Genomic DNA, 21342 nt, shown 5'->3' with positions numbered 1-21342 from the left:
TTTTGCAGACATGGCTCAGGCGCTGAATAGACACTGGCAGTGGGAATAAAGGTTTTCCGCCAATTTAAGGCTCAAAGGAGGACCTTCTGGCTGGTGTTTATGCAATTTTGGATTTTTTGTTAAACTTTTTTTTTTCAGGATAATTCGCAAAAAGCTTTAGAAGCCGTGCAGATGCGTTACGTTAAAGACTAGCCTACACTGAATAACCTAGGTCAATTGTACTGTTATTTCTAATGCAGCAGTAGGTATAGCAGCTCTTTGTAAATTAGTGATTTGTTTTTAAGATAATTAGTGATTTGTTTTTAAGATACTGTATCTATATATTTCTTAAGGTTACCTTTAGGTGAACACTTTCAGTGGTTTTGAAAGTGCTGATTGAGAAACTGCCAAAGAATGGGATAAGTGACGGCGCAGTTCTGAGTCTGGCCTGTTTTAGGTGAAGGTTGTGTTCTTTCTGCTCCAGATGGAAACCTGCATTAGTGTCTCATCTTCAGTGTGTTCTATAATATTTCGGGTGAATATGTATGAGGAGTTTTTGTGACTGGAGCTCTGCTGAGCGTCTTCTTTGACACAGGAACAAGCACACGCACAAGCACAGGCACGCGCGCAAAAACGTGTGACTGGCTCTAGGAAAGCTGCTTGGTACTCTACAATCCCCCATGACAACTCATTTCCTCACAGTTGTGTGGGGTTCGTGGCTCCGCTGGAGTCTTGTTTGGTCGGCTGTAATCGCTGGGTCCCGGTGCCAAACAAACCGCGCCAGATGGTCTCCAGAATGCACATCCCAGTTGTGCACATTGTAAACCTTAGATCTCCCTCTCCCTCACTCTTCACGAGTTTCTTCATTTCTCTGTTTATGTTTGACTCTCTGGCCTGTATGCACATTCGTGCCAATTAAACTTTTCTTTCTGGTGAACTAAAAATACATGCCCAAACTAGTGAGTTGTGGTGCTCCGTTGCTTATCAAAAACCCATCCCGCGGGGAGGTGATGTTAAACAGATTTGTGCACGGGGACAGAGCTGTTCCTCGGCGTGACCAACTCTTTAAAGGCATTCATTAGAGTCCGGCTTCCTTTCAACGCGATTTGCCACACAGCTTACCCGGCTTATACCCTCACCCATAGACAGCTACAGATGAGTCACACGTGAAAAAAAAATATATTTCATATGTGTGTACATATATTACATACATACATATATACATATGTCACTTGAAAGAGCAGAAAAAGACTTGGTACTGTACAAGCTGGTGGCACGTATGCGCACTAATGCCGAGACACCCAGTGCCTCAATCATTCAGCAGGAGTGTGTGGTGACAGCTGGTTATAGTTCGATTGGGTTATATGTTTTATATGAAAAGTGTGTCCATCAAGACTTCAAGTATAGGGGCTTACAAAGCTAAGGATCAAGGTGATTGTATATCTTTCTTGTTTCATGATAATTTAGACTCTTTGTGTTGCCGTGCAGTCTGTAGAGAACAGACCCGAAGCGAGAAAGTCGTAAACCTTCCTGCGGTTTTATAGCAACGGGGGAAGCAGTTTCAGTATGTTCTCTTTTTTTAAGTTTATTTTCTACTCTGTCCATTGTAGATGCGTAGTCGTTACTCTGAAAAGTGGTGAGAGTGAACCCCCACAGGGCGGGGTTTTTACTCCCCCCTACACCCCAACACACACACACACACGCAGACTTTATCCTTTTCCTCCCTCTTGCGCCTCCCCTTTCCTCTCTTTTCGGAGTTTGAGTGGCCACCAGCAAGCTTTTGATTTAAGGATCGTTTGTCTTTCCCGGGATGTGAAAAAGGGGGTCGTGGCTGATCTACAACTAGTTGGTTTGAGGCGGTTATTTTGGGCAAGTCTGTATGCAGAGGCACCTCAAACAGAGAGAGGGAGCGAAAGAGAGCGCACGGCGCACAGACCAGAGGTAGGGAGGAGAGAGAGAGAGAGCAAGGCGCACAGATTTCAGTGGAACTCCGCTGGTTCCCCTGCACACTGGATGCGCGCAACAGATCTGTATGACAACAGAGGACAGACAGGAACACATTCGGGTGGTTTTATGGAAACTGGTGCAACTTAAGCAGGGTTGTATTTAACAGTCGAGTGTTTTTCTTCTCGCTCCGTGGAGAAAGCAATGCAGCTGCTGAATCAGCGAGCTCAGCACTTAGTAAGTTAAAACTGGAACCGACCTCCACTGCATTTTGCAGTTATTTTTCGGACTTGTTTCGGAGTTCAGCAGAATCCAAACGGAAACAAAATGAAGGGACTCTTTCTAACAAGAATGTGGGAAGTTCTGGCTGTTTTGGCACTGGCGACGCAGCATATCACCGGTAAGACACTAAAATATCAGATTTATGAGGAGCAGAAGGCTGGTACTGTTATTGCCCGTTTGAAAGAAGACGTCGCGGATGTTCTGGCTAAACTTCCAAGCTCAGTGCCACTCCGTTTTAGAGCTATGCAACGAGGAAGCTCGTCTTTCTTCACTGTGCGCGAGCAGGACGGAGAAATCAGCATCAAGACCAAAATTGATCGCGAGAAACTCTGCGAAAAGAATCTCAACTGTTCCATTCAGTTCGATGTGCTAACGCTCCCCACTGAGCACCTCCAGCTTTTTCTCATCGAGGTGGAAGTGTTAGACATTAACGACAACGCACCCCAGTTCGCTCGCGCCGTCATCCCGATCGAAATCTCCGAGAGCGCGGCAGTGGGAGCGCGCATTCCCCTGGACAGCGCCACGGACCCCGATGTTGGGGAGAACTCACTGTACACGTATGCCTTAGAACCAAACAACTTCTTCAAGCTTGACATCCAGTCTAGGACTGATGGGGTGAAATATGCTGAGCTGGTGGTGCTCAGGGAGCTAGATCGGGAGGAGCGCTCTGGTTACGAACTTCAATACACGGCCTCTGACAGGGGCGTTCCCCCGAGAACGGGTTCGACCCTCCTCAAAATCAGTGTTGCTGACTCAAATGATAACAGCCCAGTTTTTGAAAAGTCGTCATATGTCATCAATCTGCCAGAAAATTCACCTGTTGGCACTCTGCTCATTGATTTAAACGCTACGGACGCGGATGAGGGCACAAACGCCAAAATAGTGTACTCATTTAGCAGTCATGTGTCTCCCAAAATAATGGAGACATTCAAAATTAACCCCGACAGCGGTCACCTGACTCTCATCAGGCGTGTGGATCATGAGACTGTTAACTCTTATGACATTGATGTGCAAGCACAAGACATGGGTCCAAACTCCATGCCCGCTCACTGCAAGATCCTGGTCAAAGTGGTAGACGTGAACGACAACAAACCTGACATCAGCATCACGCTCATGGCTTCTCAGGGGAATGGGGATGCTGCTTATGTATCAGAAGCTTCTCCTTTGGACACATTCGTTGCCTTGGTCAGGGTAGAGGACTTGGACTCTGGACTGAACGGCGAGGTAGAGTGTAAGCTTCATGGCCAAGGCTATTTCAAACTGCAGAAAACATATGAGAACAACTACATGATTTTGACAAACGTGTCTCTAGACAGAGAGAAGAGGTCAGAGTTCAGCCTGACTGTGGTGGCAGAGGATCGAGGGACTCCAAGTCTTTCTACTGTCAAACATTTCACTGTGCATGTAACTGATGAAAATGACAACCCACCACGTTTTGAAAAGGGGCAGTATGAGATCTTTAAATCAGAGAACAATGCCCCTGGAGCATATCTGACCTCTATTATGGCCACTGACCCTGACCTGGATTCCAATGGACAAGTGAGCTACTCCATCTTGGAGAACTCTGTTCATGGAAGCTCTATCTCCACCTATGTAACCATTGACCCCTCTAATGGTGCTATCTATGCACTGCGTACATTTGATCGAGAAGATGTGAGCCGTATATCCTTTGTTGTGCAAGCCAAAGATGCAGGAAAACCAGCACTGTTCAGCAATGCCACAGTTATTCTGAACATTCTGGATGAAAATGACAACCCTCCAGTCATTGTGGTCCCCCAGCTGTCAAACTTCACTGCAGATGTACCTGCCTCAAAGTTCACAGAAACTGGACACTTAGTAACTGTGGTTAGGGCGACTGACAGAGACACAGGAGTTAACGCTGAGCTCATCTGCTCTATAGTCAGTGGTAATGAGGAAGGATTCTTCCTTATTGACCCAAGAACATGTGAGATCCATGCCAATGCTAGTCTGGAGAACTTCCCCCATGAGCATGCTGAGCTGACAGTCGTGGTCAGAGATCAGGGAAGCGATAGCCTCAGTGCTAAGGCTGTTCTGAAAATCACTCTGTATGAGAACATAGAGAACCATGTGCAGGTGATGGACAAAGGAGAGTCCTCGCTCGATGTATCTCTGATCATCATCATCTCCTTGGGGGCCATCTGTGCTGTGCTCATGGTTATCATGGTGGTGTTTGCTGCTCGTTGTAACCGGGAGAAAAAGGACACTAGGCACTCCTATAACTGTAGGGTAGCAGAATCCACCCACCAGCACCATCCGAAGAAGCCCTCACGCCAAATCCATAAAGGTGATATCACCTTGGTTCCCACAGTGAATGGCACTCTCCCAATCAGAGCTCACCACCGCTCGCCTTCGGCCACGCCTCCCATGGAACGAGCCCAGATAGGGAGCAGACAGAACCACCACAGTCGCCAATCCTTGAACAGCCTGGTGACCATCTCATCCAATCATATTCCAGAGAGCTTTGCCCTGGAACTGGCACACGCAACTCCGCCAGTTGAGGTGAGTGCACACACCCACACACACACACACACACATGCGCGCGCGCGCACACACACACACACACACACACACAGAAACAAATTACTTTCAGATATTTCAAATGTGATCCCTCAGCCCCTCTCCAAATTTTCTTTCTCAGTTTGTCTCTCTCTCTCTCAGAAGCACAAACACTCACGCACATCTACACATACACACACCAGCTTTCTCCTCACACAGCTGTTCCTGTTTGAACAAATTAACTCATCATTTCCATGTGTGACAGTGACTTAATCAACACTGCCCTGTAGTTCAAACTGATTCTCATTAAAAACTGTTGATGATTATAGACGTGTCTTTGTCTTTACCTTGTTTACACCCGTCACCATTACCTCCATCATAACCATGACTCACCCCCCCAATCATATGTCCACATATTCATCCAGACTCACCCTCAACCCCCCTATTTTTTGTTTTAACATCATCCATTTTGTCTCATCCATTTTCAGCAGCCTCTCCATCATCCATTTTGTGTTTACTCATCCATTTTTTTGTCTTCTGTGTTGTCTGTCTCTCTTTTCCCCTTCCTCAATTCTCCATCTGTTATTCATCTCCCCCTTTCTGTTTTTTTTTTTTTTTTTGCTTGTCTTTTTTTTTTGTTTGTTTGTTTTATTTTGTTTGTTTTGTCATTTTTGGATGTAGCAAGTCTCACAGCTTCTGTCCATGCTCCATCAGGGCCAGTACCAGCCCAGACCCAGTTTCCGTGGCAACAAATACTCCCGCAGCTACAGGTAATTTACCCCCCCCCCCAAGCCACCCCTTCCCAAAAAAGATTATCTTTTGTTTACTTTTTAAGCCTCTTGTTTTTCATTGTGTCTGACATTTTCAACAACCTGTTCTGCAGTTTTCCCTGTCAGTTGATCAGTTACATGTAGATCATGGTTAGATGGTGTGCAAATGTATTTTTTCATATTCCAGTTATCATACCAATGTCTTCTGTTCTAAGTGTGCAACCCTTATGTCTGAACATCACAACAATTTTCTTGGTGCTCTAAAAAAAGGCTCAAACTATAAAGTCTACATTCATCACTGCTTTCATCATAATATCTGACTATGATCTTTGGGGGATAGATTCATTGATGCCCCTAGTGGCTGCTCTGATTGATTTATTGATGGAATATACCTGCATGTAGAATTAATGGGTCAAGGCTTGTCACAAGTTTTGATAGATTCCAGAAGCAGCCCTAAGTTGGATGTAATTTGTTTGTCATTAATCTTCTCTAAGGACAGATTGATTCATTCAGCCTGCAAAATATAATGTGCCAGCTGTGTTTGTACAAAGTGTAATCTCACTGATTTTCACACTGTACTTAGACGTGTTCATAATCCTTTTTTTTTTTTTTAATGGCTTCCCATAGGTATGCATTACAAGACATGGACAAGTTCAGCCTGAAGGACAGTGGCCGTGGGGACAGCGAGGCGGGGGACAGTGATTGTGACATGGGGCGGGAATCCCCCGTGGACAGATTGCTGCTGGGGGAGGGCTTTTCTGACCTGATGCACCTCGAAATGCACCATCGACTCCACCCAGGTGAGATTTTAGTGATGCAACCCACCTCTTCTGACAAATTGTTTCAGCCTACGTGGCTGCACAGAGCAACACCTTTTTCCTGTTTTGCGTCACCTTCAAAACAGCATGACTAGGCACCAGTCAGCTGACTTACATACCCAACACCTTCTATTGCAGCACCTCACACTCAAATATCACTTCACCTTCCAGAGAATAATTGCACCTCAGTTTTATCTTAATTTGCAAAAGTGGTAAGTTTGAGGTTTCTTATTAATTTCATGTAGTCTTGCTACACTTCCTACAGTTAATTGAAATGAATGATTTTTTTCACTCATGATTTTAGAAATAAAAGGTATTTTTCACTGTTCAAATTGAAAATGAGCCACAATCGAAACAAGCTGTCCTCCTGCAGACCGCACCCAGGCACCCAATGTACTGCCTGGCTGACAAATTTCAGCACCATGGACAGCACCAGGCCTAAGCCCATTATTTGTCTGTACACCTGCCTTTACAGCCACTCCATTCACCCTGTTTCCAACACAATCCCTATTGTACTCTGCCCCATTCTTCCACACAGCCCTCATTTCCACGCTCGTTATCACACTGAGAGAGGTTACAGTGTGTCTGGCTGTTACTGTGTGTGTGGTTGTGTGTGTGCGTTATCTGCCCCTAAGATAGAGTCGTGTCTGTAAAATCCTCCCTGGAGCGGAGATGAGTCGCCTGTCACTCATCGGTATGCGTCTCAGAGTGCTGCCCCCCCCCCCCCCCCCCCCCCCCCCCCTTTTCTTTTTTTTCTCTTTTTTTCCCCCTGGTGAGTGACAGTGGTGTGCTTTCATGTCTGAACTGAGGAGAATTCATAGTAATTGCTTTTAGAATTATGTTATTCTCTCTCTTACTGACTCCATCCTTCTTTTGCGTTCTCCTTCATGAGATCTCAAGCATCTCTCCCTCTCTCTCTCTCTCTCTGTTAATGTATTACAATCTTTACTGAGATGGATAATGTGAGTGGTGGTGGACATGGACAGTCATTCTGCATCTTGTTTTTCTTTTTTTTTTCTCCCTTTGAGAAGGACTTGGAGGTGTTGGAACCCTTCTCCCTCCCTTTCTCTTTTGCTATCTTTTATGCTAATATAAAAGAAATAGGAGGGGGAGGAGATAATGGGCTGAGAGGGAGGATTACCACTGTTTCTCTTCAGTAGATTTAATTTGTTTAGATTTTTCTATTTAGATGGGCAAATGTGGCTTTTCATGTTGGATAGGATAAAAGAACAAAACAAGCAAATCCCTGCCTCAGTCTTGCAGTTGGGAGATGTGGACATCTTGGAAGTGCAGCCAAATATTGCATTATTAGCTTGCCTGTGATGCCATTTGGGTGGGATCCGGCAGTTATTTATTTGTTTATTTGTTTATTAAAATCCCGTCATAGTCTTCACACCTGGTACTACCTGGTCCTCTAAGCAGGAATATGAAGAGACTGGGAGAAAAAAAAATAAAAACTAAAAACAATCCCCACAAAATAGAGCTGTGATGTTGACTTTAATGAAAGACTGAAGCGGCGCAGCATGAAATATTAATTAGGTATTGTACATGGATCATTCTAACAGAATAAGACACAGCTTGTCAGACTCAACAGCATCTCTGCCCCTTAAAAAAATCAGCACCCTGTCCTCCTACTGAACTGTGTATCACTTCAAATGTAACACTTTCACCCTCCTTTACTTCAGTCTCATGTTCCATGCCTTGTGTTATTCAGATGTGTTGACATTTTCTGTATCACTGCAATAAACATTTTTTAACAAAAACCCAGTTCTGTCTACGGCGTTTTAAACACATGACTTTACTGAGTTGTTTTGCATACATTTTGTTGTTACTCTGCCTGATGCATGAATTCATGTCACACAGGTTTTTGTAGTTGAACAATTTCTTGACTCTGTGTCCTCTTTGGTTTTGTTTTCTGCTTTAGCTATGAGACTGTGCACAGATGAATGTCGTGTCCTGGGACACTCTGACCAGTGCTGGATGCCTCCGCTCTCCTCCCCTGCTTCCTCTGCTGACTACCGCAACAACATGTACATCCCTGGGGAGGAGTCCTCCCAGCAGCCTCAGCTCGATGATGACCAGTCCTCCGTTGACTCGGAGTGCCGCAAGAGCTTCTCCACTTTTGGCAAGGAGTCTGGGAATGAAGAAGAAGAGGCTGGAGGTGTTGTCTCTGGAGCAGGAGGTGATGTGTGTGCAGCTGGAGGAGGGGCTGGCTCCCTCCTCACAGAGATGAACTCTGTGTTCCAGCGGCTTCTACCCCCTAATATGGACTCCTATGCGGAATGCACTGAAACAAGCCCGACCTCATCTTCATCAACCACTGAGAGAGGAAGTGGACGGGGTGGCAACATTGCTGGTAACCACAGTAACAACGCTGTTCCCCAGGACAACCGAAGAGGGTTGTTACCAGGTGGTAAAGGTCCCACTTATCCCCCAGGGGTCGCTGCATGGGCAGCAAATACTCACTTTCTAAACCCAGGAAGTGGATCTGTGGGGACCAACCATGTTTCCTCCTCCTCTTCTTCTTCCTCATGCTCACCCTTGACCTCGACTTCCACCTCCACCAATGGACAGCCTCCACACTTAAAATGGCTGCCAGCGATGGAGGAAATTCCTGAGAATTATGAGGAAGATGATTTTGATGGTGTCTTCCATCAGGGTCACCAGAGTGGCAAGCGTGGTGAGAACCGCCATGAGGCCGGCATGGACGCTAGCGAGCTGGTCCAAGAGATCAACAAACTGCTGCAGGATGTCAGGCAAAACTAGAGAGAAAAAGAACGAAGGCATAGCATTGTTTCACTGTGTGATATGGAAAAATATTTCACCACATTATGGTAAATGCTTGTTCCTTGTGCCAACATTAAAAAAGAAAAAAAAATAAACTTTATGATAACAATTTCTTGTTCGCTGTAATGCTCATCTTGTTGATTTTAACAAATTTCCTCTTTGCCTCTCAGTGGTGAGAGAAAGGTAAAAAACAAAAACAGCACTGAAAGTTGTGATCTCGGTGACTTAAAGGCATCAAAGCGAGCGAAGGAAGAACAGATTGCTCAAAGTTGCTCGAATGAGTGATTTCAAAAGGAAATTCACCGACAAAAACTGTACCCTTTCTTCATTTGTAATGTTTACAGCAGCGTGAACAGACTCCACAGGGAGAAACCAACAGTTGTGTGATCTAATTTCTGCTCTTACAGTGTACAATATTGTACAGTGTCTGTGGAAAAAGGCAAATTCACTTGAATATTGTGCTATGTCTCCTGTTTTGTTATTATGGAATGTAACTGTACAATTTGATCTTTGTATTTTAAAAATACACTCTTTTTTACATCTATATATTTATATGTGTCCATGTATGTTTGTACAGAAAAAGAAAAGAAAATGTCTATTTTTTATATTTGTCACTGCATGTCTTGATATCACTCAATGTGTCTCTTTTCCTCTGCTGTTTATTTTCTAAACAACTGTATTTAATTTTGTTATTGAATGTGTGTGTGCATACTGAAAATAATCACATTCCAATGCAGTTCCATGTTGGAAGTGAGTTTTGTAAGGTAACATTGTGACCAGTGGCCGATAAATAAAGTGGAGGGATTCATAAAAGTGTTGTGTTTGAAAATAATTATTGGTGCCTGACATTTTCAGTAACAACTTTTATTTAATTTTTTTTTTTCATTTCATTTCTCATCTGAATTCTTCACTGAATACTTCCATTTGCCCCTCTGTCTCTTACCTCCCCCTAATGCTCAGCATTGGAATTGCAGCACCCTGTGCACACAGAGCGAAAATCTGATGTGTGCTTTCTAGGCAGATCTTCCCCAGGCCCCATTATACCACAATTCACATGCATGACTCTACTCATAAACATGCCATTAGCAGTGAATTTATTCCCAGATGATCTCTTTAGATTTAATTGCATTTAGGCATTAATTTACTTTCCGATTAGGGGTTCTCTTTCTTACCATCTCTCATCTGTGAAAGCATTGGGTTTATAGTAAATATGCTTAGCAAATGAACAGAATCTGATAATAGCTGCACATAACAAGAAATTAAAACCATGATATTGTACAACTCTGCCATATGGACTCATAACACAATTAGGAGAAAGTATGAAGTGAGCGTTTGCCCTCCCTTCACTCCCTCTGTTTATGATTGGGAGAGCTTATCTTTGGTTGATACACTCATGAGCAAGAATACACATATCACACACACACACACACACACACACACACACACACACACACACACACACACACACACACACACACACACACACACAGCCAAGAGAAAATAAGTTTAATTTAAAGTGTAAAAATCAAACAACCTAGGCTAAATGAAGCAATTAACCTCATGAAACAGAGTTTTAACAAGGTAAAGGTTAGAATTTGCATACACACACACACACACACACACACACACACACACACACACAGCCACAAGGCAGACACAAGTAACATCTACACACCTGCAAAACAAGACTACAATCACAGACACACATAAAAACAGTCGACCGGCTGATGCATGTACACATGAAGACACCTAATAATGAAGTCATTTGTCTTCATCACTAAAAGACTCCAAGCCTCAGTAACAACACACACTGGCTGTGTGAGAGGGAACTAAATCAGAATCAGAATCAGAATCAGAATCAGAATCAGAAGGTTTTATTGCCATATGGGTGAACAGGTTCACAGCATTAGGAAATTGCTAAAGCATGCTTGTGCTAAAGCATGCTTGTGCTAAAATAAGCTTAGCTCACTTTAAGCTAATCCAGATTCATGTAGAACTGTGTAAAGAACTAATGGTTTTCTGATAGGTAGGCCTATTCACCATATAACCTACTGGACATTTGCCATTCCCATATTTGTATGATGAGCTATGATGATGAACCCTACAAGGCTAAAGCTAAAACATCCAACTAGCTTAATTTTACATAAAAAGTTTTGCTGCAAGACAGCAAAATTCTACCAAAGAACTCTAATTATAGCCAATTATAGCTTGTTATGCTAGCATGCTACCCGCTTGTTTCTGGGCTTTATGCTGTGCAAGGCTAGCTGGCGCTGGATGTAGCCTTAGGATAAAACCATAGATGAGGTATCAACCTTCTCTCAGGTAGTCTTTTGTAACAGGTACCTGAGTAACACAAGAAAAATCAAAATTTTATATTGGCTATTTCATGACACAGAAATGGGATTTCACTAAGTTGTGTATGTCATTTCAAACTTAGTCTGAGATTGGCAATACATGATGAATGATCGTCAGCAATGAGAAATTTCTTTGGCAAAGGGTAATGGTGTGTGTAATGAAAGAAAAAAAAAACAGGGTGAAAGATCCAGTCATACTCATTTATTACCACTCACATAATTAATTTTACACAAAAACAACTGTGGCACTGATACTGAGTTGAAATATGAACTCTAACTTGTTATTGTTGTAGTAAATCCACCCATTAAATTGTTTTGTCAGTACCACTCGCCTTTCACTTACTTTCATTCTGAAACCCACTCTCTTCCATCTTCTCCATCCTGCATATACCTCCATATCTCGCTCTCATCTTTGGCTATTTCTGTCTGTTCATCTGTCTGTTGTAGACTCACATGCACACACACCCATAAATATTCCCCTTCACACATAAGCAGCCACACACACATCCAAATCCCAGCAGTAATTCTCAGCTCATATCACAGCCCCCCAGGTCCCCACAGACATTAGAATTTTTAATGCTCTTCTCTGCTTCATCTCATCCTGTCACTGACTGATTCCTCCCTAATCACTGTTTTTGCTGATTGTTTTCTTCACATCACCTTGACACAAGTATTACTTCAAATCACTTACAATCCTGCTTATACCTTATTTTAGACAAGCCATGAAATTCTTGAGGAAACCACAACCCCCACAACCTTTTGCTGGTAAATTTATCGATTGCTGTTACAACAGGAAATTAAGAAGGTGAGAGCTTGTTTAATGCAAGCTGACATGAAATCAGTTCTTATCTAAAGTCAGAAACTCCACAGTGACCCTCCATGCACATATGCTGCACTAGTGTCAGGGAAACAGGAAATTGGCAAGCCTGTAATATAAACACTGTAAACAAGTCACAGTGATAAAACTGCCATCAAGGAATTATTTATATGTTTCACTTCACATAGTGTAGGCTACAACACATAACTGCAAGTTAGTAAGTGTAATATATAACATGGCCACCTGAACCAAGTATCTTAATAAGAAATTCCTTAAATAATACGAGAGTCCTGAGAGACAAAGCTCAGGGCAAGAGAAGGTTTTCTTTATGAAGCTGAAAGCTTGGACTCAGTGCCAACTTTTCAACTGCAAACTGTAAAGGACTTTTTTTTTAATCAATAGGCAAAAAAAGAGTTGATTTGGAATACTTGTTTAAAACCCAGTGAGACCTGCTGCATTAACAGTACACTCATTGGCCAGATAAGCATTGTTGACATTTTTTTTCCCCTTGGCTACTTATATTATTTTGAGCTTTTTTTGTTTTTGTTTTTGTTTTAATCTTAAATTCACTTTGTCACTTTGTTATCTGCTACACTGTAAAAAAAGATATACCATATTTACTCAATAAAATTGAGGCAACAGATTGCACGCAATATTATTAATTAAATATAATCTTGTTTGTAATTGAGTAAATTTTAATTAAATGAGACCCTTTGGAGTTAACCATTTAATATGAGTAGATTTAATTAAAATACATAAAGGAATTAATTAAAACCTAAACAAAAATATTGAGTAGATATCAAAAAGAGAAATGTCTAAATTAGTAAAAAGTACTAATAAAACATAATTAAATTCTACATACAAGTACCATGTAATTGAGTAATAATGATATATCTTAATCAATGAATTTACTTGAATTTACTTAGTGGATTTAATTAAATCTAAATATAATTCTTACTTAGATATATTGTGTTTATCTCATGACCCACATTTTAAGGTGAGATTACAATGGGTACCACGAAGTACAGAGTAAATAAAACTCAATTAACAGAACATACATTAAATTCTTGCCAAAAGTAACACTTTTAATTATAAAAATTATAGCATTTCATTGCAAACTTTTACAAATGCTGACCTTGAACACTATTTTTGTGAAAACAAAAATGAGTACAGTTGCCAGAGGACCTGTCGAGAAGAACTAAAAAACGTTAGGGCATGGCTACACTGTCCTACTGACATAAATTTACAAATAAATTAAATGCTTGTGACAAATAAGAGAGGAGACCATTTATGGTCATTGTATAAACTGAAATAATTGTCTTATCTTAAAGAAAAATCCTATGCTTGCTTCCTCACCTTAGTGAGCCGCTAAATTATATCAGTTATGATCTTAAAGAGAAGCACAAATCCTTGAAAAGTACATGTGCCACAACAGAAAACATGTAAAAGAACAATTTGTAAACATTTTTACCTTGAACCAACCACAACAGAATTTTTTAAGGGGTATTCAGAACGATGTCCTAAGCAGAACCTGCAAACGTAAGGACCTGTAAAGCTTTCAATAAGTCCACCAAGAGAGTGCGCACCAAGATTGTCTGCTGCCATACAACATACTGTCCCTTTAAAATTCTTTCCATCACTGGCAACAAAAACTCTAGACATACAAAACTCTTCTTTTTAAGACACAAATCTTTTGAGAGGCTCTAACACAATATCATAGCCAAATCTTTTAGCACCAACAGCCTTGCAGAGACTAGACCAGTTTATTGCACAAAGTATAGAGCGCAATCCAGGTGGTATATTTGCTAATACCCAATAAACAGCTGTGATATTGTTTTTTTACACAATGTTCCTAATGGAATCCTCAAAATAATCAATGTGGAGAATGAATGCTATTCTTGGTTCCTCTACAACGAAAAAAAATAGTTTTGTCTGAAATATTCCCCATCTTGAAATGATTCATTCTGAATGGATAAGCTTAACCTCAAGTGAAATATCCTTATTGGTCAATATATGCTGCAAGGTAGAAGGGGCACGGCATGTATTGGGAGCTGAGATTCTCCTGCAAATCAAGAGCATACTCCACTGGCTAAAATTACAAATAAATTAAATGCTTGTGACAAATAAGAGAGGAGACCATTTATGGTCATTGTATAAACTGAAAGAATTGTCTTGTCGAAAAGAAAAATCCTATGCTTGCTTCCTCAGCACAGCGAGCCATTAAATTATATCAGTTATGATCTCAAAGAAAAAGCACAAATCTATGAAAAGTGCACTTGCCCCAACAGAAAACATGTAAAAGAACAATTTGTACATAAACATTTTACCGTGAACTGACCACAACAGAAATTTCACTGACATTTGGCACCTTCAAACATTCAATTCTCAAGCTTTGTTAAAGCTGAACCTTGTGGGTCACACAAAAGTGTGCGACCATAGTCTCAGTTCAAGCCAGAAGTTTGCTCTTGAGGGACTGGACTTTCTTTGACAGCTTTGATGCATCCAGTTCCAAGAAAAGTTTTTGGAATACCTCAAAGGTGTACTTCAACTGCTTGGGATAGTCGAGATTCAGTGCATAGGTCAAGCCCAAGAGGAGACAGCAAGTCCTGGCAATATCTCCAAGTCCTCTGATGACTTCCATGCCCTCAATGACAACTCCAATTTCCTTTGGGCTGTCGCTTGTGGAGGCTATGTCCTTTGTGAGTTATTGCCACTACAAGCTGTTCAAGTTCCTCCAAGTTCTCGATGTCCTGCAACATGAAAATGTAATCAGTGCCATAGCATAAAACTTTATTTTTAAAGTAGCATATCACTTAAAAAAAAAACTGCACAACACATCACAAAGATTTTTAATAAAGAGCTCTATGTCACCCATGTCAATGTAAGGGTGAATGACAAATTAAAGCAAAATTTTAAGTTCATGTTTATTTAGGGCCCTTATTCACTGTTCACTGATCACTCATGAAAACCAGAAGGAGTTCATCCACCAGCAGCCAACAACTTCAGTGCTCCTTAGAATTGATTCAACAGACTGAAGCTGTTCTGGTAGGGCAAAAATTAAAGAGTACGAAAACAGTTTTGGTTACACATCACATACCAATGTACTTGACAGCCTCTAATCAAGGAATTACAATCCTTGAATTAGGTTAATGCGAATTAAGTTCACCTACACTGAACTCTTTGATGAGATGTTCCCCATGCTCTCCAAGGTATTCTATAAGGCACCGAAGGACAACCTCTCTGGCCGTCTCAACCCTAGGGCACGTGGAGTTCTGGAGAGGAATGCAACAACTGATAAGCCAATCATAAAAACAAAACAAAAAAATCACTGTAGATGTTCTATTAATTCGTAAATGTCAACACATAACACTTAGGGGACAATTCTGGTTTTGTACAACCTAGATCCTATTTTTGTGATTTTGGTCATCATGTTTTTAAATTCTGATAGTATTTTACTTGCCTGCTTCACTATAGAGTTAAATATACATTTAGTGAATCCTTGAGTTCATGGCAGTATTTTTGTGTATGTGTGTGTTTTCTGTTCTTATAAATGGAGTCAGTGCAGTGTCATAATTCTGTTAGTTCTGATATTACACTGCTAAAAAACAAACTTCATTCCACAGCACCTTAGTTTGAAGAGTTTGTGTGGTCCTTTTAGCTTTGTAATGCCTGGTCTGTGAAAGGTACTACATAAAAAAACTTTACAATAATATCGAACACATGGTGATAAAATGATAACTGCTATCTTGAAATGGAGCCTAAAGTCAAATATATACTGACAGCACCTAAAATCCCAATCACTGTATAGAGCGGTTAACTCCATAACCACAAAACTCACAAATAGATAAATAAAGAATTATAATCATCATGATAAAATATTATCTAGACATGTACTTTCAAAATTTTATTAGATTTTGCCACCTTGAGTGTAAAGAAAAAAATGTTGCCTGGAAATCTTACGGAACAAAGCGACTTTTAATTTTGAAAAGTATTGTACCTCCAGTGGCTCCATTATGATCTACAGTCTTTGTCCAAGTGCTCCACCTTTAGCATGAAACAGCTTCAGTAGCTTGGGAGTGTGAAGGTCCAACCCAGACATAAATTTGGGTTCCAGTTGTACAGTGGTTATTCTCTGAAATTCAGCACTGATCTGAAACAAAAAGGCAACACGACAGACAGTGGTATTACATCACTTCTCAACCTCGAAATCGTCAATGTAGAGAATTAATGCTATTCTTGGTTCCTCTACAGCAAAAAATGGGTTTTGTTTGAAATATTCCCCATCTTGAAATGATTCATAATGAGTGGATGAGCTTGGTCTTTTTTTTAAAACTTCATGTGAAATATCCTTATTAGTCAATATATGCTGCAAGGTCTCAGGAAGGGGCACGTATTGGAAGCTGAGATTCTCCTGCAAATCAAGAACGTACTCCACTGGTTCGATAAATTCAAACTGTTCCTTGAAATATTTTCTTCTTTTATAAACAGAACCAAAGGGCCCATCTACTCCCAATGCTTTGCTTGTAGGATGTGACTTACAGAGCTCTTCTGCCAATTCAGTGACAATGTCTTCTTCCACGGCACAATTGTTCTTTTTCAAACTTGTTTCAACTAGCTGATAAATTACTGGAGCAGATGCTGTGTATATAAAATGAAGCTCCTCCACCAAATCATCAATACATTTACCAGAAACGTTGTGCACACTTTCCAACTTCAAGAGAAGTAAGCCAATTCTTTGTTGTATTTCATTCGATATATCCACTGGAGGATTTATACAGGTATCCTCATAATCACTGTCACCTACATGATCAGTGGTAAAGTCTGGTGTTCACCAATGACATCTGGCTTTAAGTCTTCAATTGAATGAGATCTGTGCTTTCTGCTTTTGTGCGAAAAAAATGTGACATATATATTTGTCTTAAATGTGCATCCAGCAAAAACACACTCTACGGTTTCATGACGCCTCAGATGATTGCCAAGGTGTAGGAAATATTCTTTTTTAGTGGGATGTTTAGATGAGCAGATTAAACATGAGAAACAGAGGACTACTTCTGGCCTTCTAGCTTCATCTTCTGGATGGTATCTTGAAAGATGCGTGCGTAGGGCACTCAAAGTTTTAAAGGAGCACGGACAATCATGAACAAGACAAGGTACCGAATTTCCAGTTTCAAATGTCCTGTGCTGTAGCCTGTAATGGGTCAGAAGATCACCCCTTGTCGTTGCTCTGAATCCGCAGGTTTTACACTGCCATCTCATCTGGGGACATGTAAGAGAAACACAGTAATGTTAATGACAAAATGTGCCTTTCTGCTTAATTGCATCCCTGTATCAATCACATGCATAGGCTGTATTGTAGGGCTGGTTGGTATATCAATATTTGCATCTGTTTGTTATATGTGCACTGACGACATCCAGCCTAGCAAGACGTTAAATTTTTACACAATTATAGCCTACATTCTAGATTTGAGAGTTTCTCCCAAAACAAAACTTGTTAATTTGACTTCATTATTTAAGCCATTTTAAATATTTCATACTATTAATGAATTGTAAAGCCTAATTGTTGTACACTTGAACACGTGATTACTATAATATAATAAGTGACTGGCTACATTTTTACTGAGTTTTATGCAAAGGTAGAACAAATTAATTTTAATAGGGAGGTTTTTATAGCAGGCATCACATCAAGCTGCATCACTTCACATCAGGCTTGCGCATTAACCTACTTTTATCTTTTATATTATTTCACCACCACCACCCCTGCCTGGCTGAAGTTCGCGAAACTTTTAAACTATCAAACCTGGCTGTGCTGGACACAAAACGAATAAAGATATGGTACCGCATTACTCAAATGTTTTCAGAAGAATTGTATTGTACTGTTTCGCGTTTAAATGAGAAAATTGACGCAACCGTCGTGTTAGCTCGCCTCCCTGATACGACTTCTCGCGGCTGGCGGGAGATTAATAAACAGTAACCCTTAATAAAACTGAAGCTCTAAAACGTAACTGTTGATACACTGACTTAATGCGTTTTCAAGGTAACTTAACATTTATGACAAAACAGCGAAAGAACAGAGAGAAGTGATAACGTTACCTGCGTGGTAAACGGTCCAACACAAAGAGGAAGTAAAGCTAACGGAAGTGCAGCAAGTAGAGTTTGGAACATAGATGCTCACTATACTTAGCCCTGATAATTTCCCGTTATGGAAAGGTGTCTAATCGTAACACAAACCCCAACATGCTTATCGGCAGGATTTAATAAGTACATACCGAGGACATATCACTAACATAAACGGAACATGGGCAACACAATAGCGGAAATACTAACCAATATCTTTAAAAATAAAAGCTTGTGCTTTTGTCAGCAATACGAACGGTTCGAAACGCTACCACAGTACTAGCCTATATTAACATGGCTTAGCTAACAGAAGCCAGCTTTCTGCTGCTGAGTCTCTCTCTCTCTGTGACTGCTCATGTTGTATTATAATGCAGCATACACCATACCTATGCATTGTCCTCACCAGCCCAGTACAAACAAAATAAGTTTCCTTACCGTAGTCAACCAGATAGATGAGTAAAGAGGTAGAGGGTAACTCCCCGTCTGCATGTTTTGTGGCTATGTCTGCCAAATTCAAAAAGCGCGGTTAACAGGAAGTGCTTTTCAATTAAAAATTGACCAATTCCATTAAGTTGGATTTATTCAATTTTCTCTCTGTTTAGAATTACACAAACAGAAAGCTTATATTTGATTAACCCAGAATACGTCAGTTTTATTCAAGACATTTTTATTTTAATTTTACTTAAATAATTACAACAAAATCAAAAACACATTAATATTGAATATATTTTACTAAATTCATCAATTAAAACCTACATGACCACAGAATCATTTATTACAGTGTAGGGCATATTTTGAGCTCTATAAACTGGATGCCAACTCCCCCTGATGTAGCAACAATCCTCAAAAAACAAAAACATTTTCAAAAACCTGCTTTATATTTTTACCCTATGATCATCTGTTTTAAATAGGTGTTTTAAGTGCATATAGACAAATACACAGCTGACACAAGTTAATATATATTATTTAAATATAAATAGCCCAAGGTAATATTTTCTATAAAATTAAAGTATATGTAAAACTACTTGATCAGACCATATTTTTGTAGCAATCATCAGTTTTACAACCTGCATGAAATGATGATTGTGTGCACTGAATGAATCGCAGTCCTAAATGAGTTTTGTCTGTGAAGAAGCAATTATAAAGCATTCGTCCAGCAGATGGCACTGTGGGACCGATCTTCTCACAAAAAGGGACATTATCATAGCATCACGAAAGACCTCAAGATTCTGCCACACATTCAACAAGGCCTGCTGGAGAGCTGTAGAGAGAGGAAAAGTGCTAAGGCTGAGTCATTTTGTCACTCTAATTGCATATTGGTTTATGCATCTACAGTTTCTGTCCCCTTTTATCTTATGCAGGCTCGAGTGAGAGAATGAATTTTTATTTATTTTATTTTTTTTTTTTAGGAAGAGAGAATGATGCACTGGCTCCTATCATTGTGGAAATATATGTGTGTGTAAATGAGTGCCTGTTTAAGTGAGTGGGCGTGTTAGTGGGGTTCTTTGCATGTCTGTGTGTTTTGGGGGTGGGGGTGTTTACTGCACTCTCAGTCTCTAATAGATATTCCCATCCAGGCTGCCATTTAGAACTGGAGAGCAGCCAGCTGTATGTGCTCCCTTACTGAAGCTCTCTCTCTCTCTCTCTCTCGCTTTTGCTGCACAATTGGATTAGTGTAGAGTGATAGACACTAAAGACAGAATCTCACTGCTGCAGTCAGTAGCATATATATATATATATATATATATATATATATACACACGGACACATTGTTGTCATTCTACTCTGAGCCTAAGCAAGCTACTTTGATATCCAGATGGCTTAATTACTACATGCTAATAACAACCACACCAGTTTATGTGTGCATTTGCGAAGAAACTAAAACAACTGTAAAGGTGGATGCAAATGGACCCTACAGAAAGATGAATTGTTTCTATGGTGTGCTATTTGTATTATAAGCTGAATAGGTAATTATGAAACTACCTGCAACATTTTCTTTCCAAACTGCTGCCATGGTCAGCGGTTTCCTAGACTCTTGGCCTCATCTTGAGAAAATATATGATAACAATAAAACATACATTCTCCAAATTTTCCACCTCTTTAAAATAAGTATCACTATTCCTTGCTGGTAGCATAGCTCTCGGGATGCTGGTCTGTTGGCCAGTGTGTCAGTTAACCACTTTGAGCCTGGCTGAAATATTTGATTTGCTACTGAATTTTGTCCAAGGAAATTACATTCATAATTCCAGAGAATAAATTCTATGACTTAGGTGAGCCCCTCATGATACCATCATGAGGTTTACATTTTTGGTAATTAGTGAAAAGTCTCATCCATCCATCCATGCATGGATTTTCTTCCACTTATTATGTACAGCTTTTTTTTATGTTTCTGGGACAAATCCTGTAAGTTCTGTTGTCACTTTGTGTTTCAATAATAAAATACAGGATCCCTAGAAATGACATGTTCAGCATTTAACGCACCAATTTCAAAATTGTTATTGCAACAAACAAACTCAGGGCTGCAAGATGGTGTGGTGGTTAACACTCTTGCCTCACAGCAAGAAAGTCCTGGGTTCTAAACCACTATCTGGCCAAGGCCTTTCTATGTGGAGTTTGCATTTTCTCCCCGTGTCTGCGTAGGTTTCCTCCCACAGTCCAAAGACATGCACTTAGTGGGGTTAGGTTAATTGGTGATTCTAAATTGCTCATAGGTGAGAATGTGATTGCAAATTACAATGAATGTGAGTGTGAATGATTGTCAGCTCTACCACAGACTGGAAACCTGTCCAGGATATACCCTGTCTTTCACCCTGTGGTTGCTGGGATAGGCTCCAGCCTCCTTGTGACCCTGAATTGGATAAGTGGAAGAAGATGGATGAAAAAAAAAAGTCCTCACTCATCCTGCAGGTGGTCTTTATTTGTCCTTCATGATTGGCTCCTTTTCTAGAGGCCTGGGAGCT

At 40.5% G+C, this 21342-nt stretch overlaps 1 protein-coding gene and 1 long non-coding RNA gene across 4 annotated transcripts; one reads left to right on the top strand and one right to left on the bottom strand.

Annotated features, from left to right (window-relative positions):
• Window positions 1-1797: 1797 nt before the first annotated feature.
• On the top strand, window positions 1798-9897 carry pcdh18a (protocadherin 18a). Of its 2 annotated transcripts, none has more exons than XM_030741920.1 (4): window positions 1798-4725; window positions 5437-5492; window positions 6120-6292; window positions 8235-9897. In XM_030741920.1, exons 1-4 carry the CDS (start codon window positions 2251-2253, stop codon window positions 9074-9076), a joined length of 3546 nt encoding a protein of 1181 aa, XP_030597780.1. In that variant the 5' UTR covers window positions 1798-2250; the 3' UTR covers window positions 9077-9897. The 2 variants fall into 2 exon arrangements, with proteins under 2 accessions (XP_030597780.1, XP_030597774.1); XM_030741914.1 differs by having other exon boundaries at window positions 5404-5492.
• Window positions 9898-13153: 3256 nt separating this feature from the next.
• LOC115796246 (uncharacterized) lies at window positions 13154-18990 on the bottom strand. Of its 2 annotated transcripts, none has more exons than XR_004021293.1 (5): window positions 18818-18990; window positions 17423-17524; window positions 16266-16418; window positions 15439-15540; window positions 13154-15018 (listed from the first exon to the last, which is right to left on the bottom strand). It is a non-coding gene; the product is annotated as an uncharacterized LOC115796246 (long non-coding RNA). The 2 variants fall into 2 exon arrangements; XR_004021296.1 differs by lacking the exon at window positions 18818-18990 and adding an exon at window positions 18359-18798.
• Window positions 18991-21342: the final 2352 nt, after the last annotated feature.

Source organism: Archocentrus centrarchus, chromosome 1, assembly GCF_007364275.1.
Source record: "Archocentrus centrarchus isolate MPI-CPG fArcCen1 chromosome 1, fArcCen1, whole genome shotgun sequence".
NCBI classification, from domain to species: Eukaryota; Metazoa; Chordata; class Actinopteri; order Cichliformes; family Cichlidae; genus Archocentrus; species Archocentrus centrarchus.
The sequence above is the reverse complement of the archived record's forward strand: the minus strand, read 5'-3'. Positions and strand labels throughout refer to the sequence as shown.

Excerpts from the sequence above, each read along its gene's own strand:
- pcdh18a (XM_030741914.1), top strand. The coding sequence starts at position 2,251 with ATGAAGGGACTCTTTCTAACAAGAATGTGGGAAGTTCTGGCTGTTTTG. Across the intron at positions 5,493-6,119 it reads AAATACTCCCGCAGCTACAG|GTATGCATTACAAGACATGG; the intron begins GTAATTTACCCC and ends GGCTTCCCATAG. Across the intron at positions 6,293-8,234 it reads GCACCATCGACTCCACCCAG|CTATGAGACTGTGCACAGAT; the intron begins GTGAGATTTTAG and ends TTTCTGCTTTAG.